The 7,820-nt window shown below is 55.2% G+C and overlaps 1 protein-coding gene across 1 annotated transcript; it reads left to right on the plus strand.

Annotated features, from left to right (window-relative positions):
- Positions 1-650: 650 nt before the first annotated feature.
- On the plus strand, positions 651-7,051 carry ZDHHC22 (zinc finger DHHC-type palmitoyltransferase 22). The gene is made up of 2 exons (XM_060166311.1): positions 651-1,176; positions 6,786-7,051. Exons 1-2 carry the CDS (start codon positions 651-653, stop codon positions 7,049-7,051), a joined length of 792 nt encoding a protein of 263 aa, XP_060022294.1.
- The last annotated feature ends 769 nt before the right edge of the window (positions 7,052-7,820 follow it).

Below are 7,820 nucleotides of genomic sequence, written 5' to 3' on the forward strand. Positions count from 1 at the left end.
AGGTCATTTCTATCTGCCCCCACCCCAGATCTTCTGCTTTCTCCTCCTAGGGGGTCTGAAGGAGGAATCCCAAACCTGGGCACGTCTCCACTGCCATAAAAAAGCAGAGCCCTAGGGGCTTCCCTGGTGGCGCAGTGGTTGAGAGTCCGCCTGCCGAGGCAGGGGACGCCGGTTCGTGCCCCGGTGCGGGAGGATCCCACATACCGCGGAGCGGCTGGGCCCGAGGCCGCGGCAGTGAGAGGCACGCGTACCGCAAAAAAAAAGAAAAAGAAAAAAAAAAGCAGAGCCCTAGGCAGCCCCCCCTCCCCCGCCCGCCGCTCCTCCACCCCCATCCACCTCCTACGGACTGAGAACAAGTCCCCACCTCGCCCTCCTTGTACCTGACCCCCGGGCCGTCAAGGCGCCGAGGTGCCTCAAACACGGAGGAGGTGGGCACCAGAAAGTAGGGCTTGGCTCCCAGACGCTGTCACGATCTCGGGGTCTCACGCCTGCTTGGTCACGGGTTAGGGAAGAGAGGAGGGGTGGTCCGAGGGACATGGATTTGCGTGGAGCAGGACGGACAGACAGCGCCGGGGAGAGCCCTAGGGAGCCCTCCGGACGCTGCAGTGAGTCTTCCTCTCCCCCTGGGCCCCTTAGGAATGTAATCGAGGATGCTGGCCCTCAGGCTGCTCAACGTGGTGGCCCCCGCCTACTTCCTGTGCATCTCCCTGGTGACCTTCGTGCTGCAGCTCTTCCTCTTCCTGCCTAGTATGCGTGAGGACCCCTCGGCCGCCCGGCTCTTCTCACCTGCGCTGCTCCACGGGGCATTCTTCCTGTTCCTCTCAACCAACGCCCTGGGTAATTACGTCCTGGTCATCCAGAACTCCCCAGACGACCTGGACGCCTGCCAGGGGACCGCAGCCAGGAGGGCCCTGTGCCCTCCGCCCAGCGCCCACTTCTGCCGAGTGTGCGCCAGAGTCACCCTGAGGCACGACCATCACTGTTTCTTCACCGGCAACTGCATCGGGAGCAGGAACATGCGCAACTTCATCCTGTTCTGCCTCTACACCTCCCTGGCCTGCCTCTACTCCATGGTGGCCGGCGTGGCCTACATCTCCGCAGTCCTTTCCATCTCCTTCGCCCACCCCCTGGCCTTCCTCACACTCCTTCCCACCTCCATCAGCCAGTTCTTCTCCGGTGAGTGGGCCTTGGCAGGCAGGTTGGGCCCTATGCAAAGACCTTCTACCTCAACCCCAAGTTTGCCAGGTTTAGCAAATACAGGATGCCCAATTAAATTGTAATTTCAGATAAACAATGCATAACTATTTAATATAAGTATTTCCTGAATATTGCAGCGGACATACTTACACTAAAGTTTTTTAGTTATCTGTTTGAAATTCAGACTAACTGGGCAGGGCTTCCCTGGTGGCGCAGTGGTTGAGAGTCCGCCTGCCGATGCAGGGGACACGGGTTCGTGCCCCGGTCCGGGAAGATCCCACATGCCGCGGAGCGGCTGGGCCCGTGAGCCATGGCCGCTGAGCCTGCGCGTCCGGAGCCTGTGCTCCGCGACGGGAGAGGCCACAGCAGTGAGAGGCCCGCGTACCGTAAAAAAAAACAAACAAAAGCAGACTAACTGGGCATGCTGTATGTCAGCTGGCAACCTCCCTCCCCACATCCATCCTCATTCATCTTCTCCTCGGTGCTCGCCGCTGCCCATTTGCTCATAGAATTGTGGCAAACCAGGCAATACACCTGCCCTGTGCCAGGAGGGGCTGATTGCTGGCCGTCCCTCCGTGCAGCCTGCAAGGTACCCCCATGCTCTGTCCTTCCTCTGCCTGGACCCCAATCCTGCTCACATTCCTCCGAGGACTTTGCCCTCCAACGGTCTTGCTGGTCAACCACAGTAAGGCTGACCAGGGTGCCGGGCCAGTCCCAGCAGGAGGCTAACCCTCGCCCTCCTACCCACTATGTTTGACCCCCTCCAGGTGGTCCTCCAGTCTGCAGATGGCTCAGAGCAAGGAGCATCTGGTTGGAGATGCAGCCACATTTAATGGCTCCTTCTTCACACCACAGCGCCATGGGACTGGCGTGGGATCTGACCCTCCAGGAGGCTCTTACACTTGCAGGAGCCAGGCATGTAGACCTGGGGCTTCACGCTGGGGCTCAGCTATGCCCCCTGGTGAGGACTGTGCTTTATATAGCGTACCCCAAGGAGAGTACCGCTTCACGCTGGGGCTCAGCTATGCCCCCTGGTGAGGACTGTGCTTTATATAGCGTACCCCAAGGAGAGTACCCCAAGGAGAACCTGGTTCCTGGTGGCAGGGACCAGGCCTTGACACCGGTCAGGACCCACCCTACCTGGCCATGAAATTGGCCCCTACCTCATTTCCTTCACTCCACCTACCCCGGCCTTTGACTCTGACTGACTTGGCTGTTACAATTAGTAGCATGCACATAGGGACACGTAGCTGTGCGTGTGTGATGTCATCTCCATTTCTCATGAAGAAACCGAGGCTCAGATGCGGTTAAATGGCTTCCCAGGATCTTAGTACTTCCGAGCAGCAGCCTCTGGCCTGCCTCCCAGGTCTTTAGACAACGCGCAGCAGCGGAGGGAATACAGCGTGTTTCATACCCCACTGAACTTTCAGGGACGAAAAAGACAGAGTGCAGCTTCTTCCACTGAGAACCCCAAATTGTCTTGATATGCCTGGGCTGTACATTCATAAAATTCGGCCCCACTCTGGGGGAAGCCATCGTTTTGGTCTTTGTTGGGGCCTCAGCCCAGTCCTCTGCAGATGTAAAACTTTGTGCCATTTGGCAGTGGGAACACAGAGGCCCTGGAAGAAGGACCCAGCTATGAGGGTTGCCTTGAGGGCTGGTGGTTGAGCTGGACCCAGAACTCAGAGCTCTCCGACCTTCTGGATCCTGGCGCCAGCATAGGAGGCTGCTGGGACTGAAATAGCCAGGACGAGGGAGGGAAAGTGGGCGGGCTAGGCGGTAGAGTGTGAGCACAGGCAGGTGGAGAGATGAGGAGAGCCAGAGAGGCTGATTACACTTTCTTTTCCAAGTAGTTTCATCACATAAAAATGGATGCTTCCAAAGAGAGGATCTTGAAATGGTTTGATTTAAGCTGGGCTTGAGGCCTGTCCATATGTGCTAGGTTTGGGTGGGAGACAGGAAAGTAAAGAAGAGGAACCTCTTGCTTTGATCTGATGGGGGAGCAGAGCCAGTCAGTGCCTGTCCTGGGGCCCAGATCCTTATTCTAGCAGAAAAGTGAGTCCCACTATCTTTTACCTCCTCACCAGACCCACTAGGAAAAGGAGGACAAGATTTCTTTTTCTTTTTCTTTTTCTTATTTGGCTGCATTGGGTCTTAGCCGCGGCACGCAGGATCTTCATTGTCGCGTGCGGGATCTTTTGTTGCGGTTCATGGGCTCTTTGCTGCGGCGCGCGAGCTTCTCTCTAGTTGTGGTGCTCGGGCTCCGTAGTGGAGGTGCGGGGACTCTCTAGTTGTCCCGCGGGCCCTAGAGTGCACGGGCTTAGTTGCCCCATGGCATGTGGGATCTTAGTTCCCCGACCAGGGATCAAACCCACATCCCCTGCACTGGAAGGCAGATTCCTAACCACTGGACCACCAGGGAAGTCCCGAGGCCATGATTTCTAATCTCCAACTCTCCCATCTCGTTCTCCTCCTTTGCTGGCCTTTCATCTTTCCCCTTGACAGCCCTTCTCTCGCCTGCCCTGACACACACCTCACCTGTTCAGCTTCTCCCTTCCTGTCCCTTCTCCCTCTCTTCTCAACCCAGATGGTTGAGGGCACTGCCCTCTCATCTGCTCCAGAGGCCAGGTGGACAGGAGGGTGTAAAAAGGGACAAGTCGTTTGCTAGATTGAGCTGTCCCCAACTGTGGTACTGCCCCTAAGGCAGATCTGCCACCAGAGCATGGGATGGCCGTGTGTGGGCCCCGTGAGCCAGAAGTGGGGTGGGGGTCTTCTGGTGGCTGTACCCACATGCCCTCCGTTGATGCCAGAGAGGAAGGAGACTGGCCAGTTAGATTTTAGAAGCTGTTCTTTCTTTTGGCTTCGTGGGACCAGTACAGGTTGTGTCACTTCTCTGAGCCTCATTCTTCTCATCTGGGAAATGGAGATGACACCATCTGACCTGTGTCATGGCATTTGGAAAAGTACGCCAGTGTGGTGAGTGCCAGAAAGTCCAGTAGAAGGGAAAAGGGGTTAATATTTGTTGAGCAAATATTATGTGCTAACCACTGTGCAGGTCTCATTTCATCCAATCCTCAGGACAAGTTTGTGAGGTAGGTATTATTATATCATTTTTAAAGACTCAGCAACCAAAGGCTTAACAAGGTTAAGTTGCTTTGAAAGCACACAGCTAGTATGAGTCCAACCCAAGCTTTGGACTCAGAGCTGCTAGCCTCCAGAGCCCACATTCTTCCCACAATACTGCCTCCCTGCAGTTGCTTCTTGATGAATGAGCCACTTTGGGAGGGAGAGAGCTTCTTATCCCAGGATGTATATTAAAGATGCTGGGTGATGATCTGTCAGAGGTGCTATAGGTGCTTGGTGGAAAGCCAGGGTGGAGTGATTGGGTGGTGTGACCCTTCAGGCCCATTAGGAATATTCTGTGATTTTCTAAAAGAAGCAGAACTATTATTAAATAGTTCAGAGAAGCTGAGGCAGCCAGGCTAGGCAGCTTCAAACACTTTGAGAGAAAGCATGTCCCCAGATTAGCCTTTTGTAGCTGCTGCAAGGGGCCGGGGAAAGGCCACAAGGTCTTTTCTTCATGCCTTGATTTAGCGCCAGAAAAAAGAGACTGTGGAAAACAGTTTCCATCAGCCCAGGCTTGTCCCTGAGGCTGAGGTGCAAGGCAGGCTTGCGCTCGACAGCTCTGATGTTTGCACAGCCCAGCTTGAACGCCATCTTTGCCTGTAGCATTCCTGCACCCCAGAGGGCACCATGGTTCCAGGATCCTTCATCCTGCACATGGCTGCATGAGCTAACCTGTGCTGACAAGGAAGAAGTAGGTCAGAGGCATGGCACAGCGCAAGGTGAGCCCTGTACCGTTGCTGCCCCCTGCCCCCCGTGCAAGCCAGCTGGACTGAGCTTTCCGTCCCCTGGACAGCAGGACTTTATTTGTCCCCAAGTTTGCAAAGAGAAACCTGCTATCAAAGTTCCTAGGGCTGAGGGCAAGAGGGGGATGCTAATGAGCAAACCTGAGTCATATCCACATCCTCCTGGCCACTGAGTCCACCATTGCTCAGATTGGAAAAGTGTTTTTTTTTAATTTATTTATTTGGTTGCACTGGATCTTAGTTGCGACAGGCGGGCTCCTTAGTTGAGGCTCACAGGCTGCTTAATTGTGGCATGTGAACTCTTAGTTGTGGCATGCATGTGGGATCTCATTCCCTGATCAGGGATCGAACCTGGGCCCCCTGCATAGGGAGCGTGAAGTCTTAACCACTGCGCCACCAGGGAAGTCCCTGGAAAAGTTTTAAAAGCCCAGCCCTCAGGGGTCTGGGAATGGAAACGTGGGGAGCTGAGAAGAGGTCCGTGGGCACCACGGGAAGCTGGAGAAGGGAGGAATAGGGTTGAGATTTGCAGAGGTTGAATAGGTTATAAGGTAGGGTCTCTGGCATCTCACTGGAGGAAGTGATGGTGAGCTTGCCCTGCTGGAGAGAGGGGCTTAGGAGGGCTTTTGAGTTCTCTCCTGGGCCCACTGCCCTGGCTGCTGGGCAGGTCAAGGCTGCTAAAGTTGTAGCCCAGCCAGATCTCCAAGCCCTGGAAAAGAGAAGGAGAAAGCGTGATGGTCTTAAGAGTTAAGCTTGAGCCCCTTTTGGAGGTAGTCTCCTTATCTGTGAAGGATGCCCAGCAGGGAGTGCTGCGCTGAGTGTGAACCAGAATGCTGGCCACTGCGCATACAATTTCTCTGAATCGTGCAACACCATGGAGTCATTGTTGTTATACCCATTTTACATTATGAGCAAACTGCAGCTCAGAGAAGTTAAGAAACTTGTGCAAGACCACAGAGCTGGGAGATTCAAACTTAGCATGGACCAGCCACCCCAACTCGGAGGAAGAGTGGAGAATCTCTTACTCAGTGATGTTTAAACCAGTCATGGAGAGTGCTGGTTTAGAGGGGTTTAGGGAAGGTCCAGCTCAAGGCAGGGACCTAGACTGATGACCTTGGGGGCCTTTTCCAGCCTTAGCAAGCTCTGACAGGACAGCTGTGGCTGAAAGTTCCAGCGGCCATACTGTCCTCTTTTTAACATTGATGACTGAATTATCCTCTGCACTGCCTTGAAACTCGTGATTTATTCTTCTTGATGACTAGGCCCTGTTCTCCATCATGCTGTCACTTTCCCGAGTCCTCCCAGCCAGTGCTCACAGCTCCGAGGAGAAGGCACTGCAGTCTAGACAGCTGCCCAGGCACCAGCTCCCTCTCCAGGGTCCTCAGCTCACTCCTCTCTCCTCCTGAAAAACAACCCTTCTCCCTGTTTCTAGCCCCAAAAGAGAAGGCAGAGAGAGATGGTATCGCTGACCCTGAGGAAATGCTAGCATCTAGGCACTGCCCATAGAAGCGTCTCCCACGTCCCCCGTTCTCCTCTCTCGCCTCAGGAGCCATCAGCAGTAAGAAGAAGTTAGGACAACTTGTTCCTCTCCCTCGCTGCCGAGCTGAGATGTAGCTTCAATCTCATTAATCTCCCTCCCTAGCGGAAAGCGCCTGCTTGGACGGCAGTTCGGGGCGTGGCCTGGGTGTAAAGCGATTCTGTTGTTTTCCCGCCCCCCTGCAGGAGCTGTCCTTGGTCCTGAAATGTTCGTCATCCTCATGCTCTACCTCTGGTTTGCCGTCGGCCTGGCCTGCGCTGGCTTCTGCTGCCATCAGCTGCTGCTGATCCTCCGGGGGCAGACCCGCCACCAGGTGCGGAAGGGGGTGGCAGTGAGGGCCCGGCCTTGGCGCAAGAACTTACAGGAGGTCTTCGGAAAGAGGTGGCTCCTGGGCCTGCTGGTCCCCATGTTCAATGTTGGAAGTGAGAGCTCCAAGCAGCGGGACAAGTAGCAGGCACTCCCATCATTTCTCTCTGTGTGTGTGTTGACTCCTCGTGAACATAAGACCACAGCACCCTGTCTCCACCCATGGCCCACTACAGCTTTGGGCCGGTAAGGCCCTAGCATCCACCCCTGGTCTGTAACATACAGAGAACAGCGTTGGCTGGTGGATCATGACAAGGAGGGAAAATGGCCACTGAGGCGTTGCTAGGTTCCCCGTGAGCCAGCCTGGTGGCTGCTAACCGTTCAGAGCTTCTCTTTTGTTTCTTCCCCCTTGGGGTGCCTGCTTTTCCCCTCTGCCTGGTTCACCCACGCTCCACCAAGTCTCATGTCATCACTGCTATCTGCTAGAGCTTTTCCTCTCAGCCCCATGTCAGGAGTCGGGAGGGGATTCTTGCTGCTGGTATGCAGCTCCCCAGGACCTGGAGTCTGGCAAAAGTTTTAAAATTACCACGTGTGAGAGGCAGCCAAGTCAGCTCTGCCAGCTGCTAGTGAGGTTGGGAAAGGAGGGGTGTGTGTCCTCATCCCCTCCGTGGAATTGTGAACAATGGAGGGAAAAAAGAACTCAGCAGCTCGCTGCCCAGCCCTCAAGTTGCAAGGCCTTTCTCTGGGAGACAGCAGCCAATGGCCTGGGACTTCTAGCTGCTGTCCCCTGTCCACCCCGCCCCAGCCGGCTACCCAGTGCCATCCAGGGCCTGGCTGGATGCTTCCTTTCCCTGGCACTCTTCCAGCCTCTGGGTCTTTGCTAGATGCTGGGAAGGCAAGGAAGAAGAGAGAAG

Source organism: Lagenorhynchus albirostris, chromosome 1 (assembly GCF_949774975.1).
Source record: "Lagenorhynchus albirostris chromosome 1, mLagAlb1.1, whole genome shotgun sequence".
NCBI lineage: Eukaryota > Metazoa > Chordata > Mammalia > Artiodactyla > Delphinidae > Lagenorhynchus > Lagenorhynchus albirostris.

Excerpts from the sequence above, each read along its gene's own strand:
- ZDHHC22 (XM_060166311.1), top strand. The coding sequence starts at position 651 with ATGCTGGCCCTCAGGCTGCTCAACGTGGTGGCCCCCGCCTACTTCCTG. Across the intron at positions 1,177-6,785 it reads CATCAGCCAGTTCTTCTCCG|GAGCTGTCCTTGGTCCTGAA; the intron begins GTGAGTGGGCCT and ends GCCCCCCTGCAG.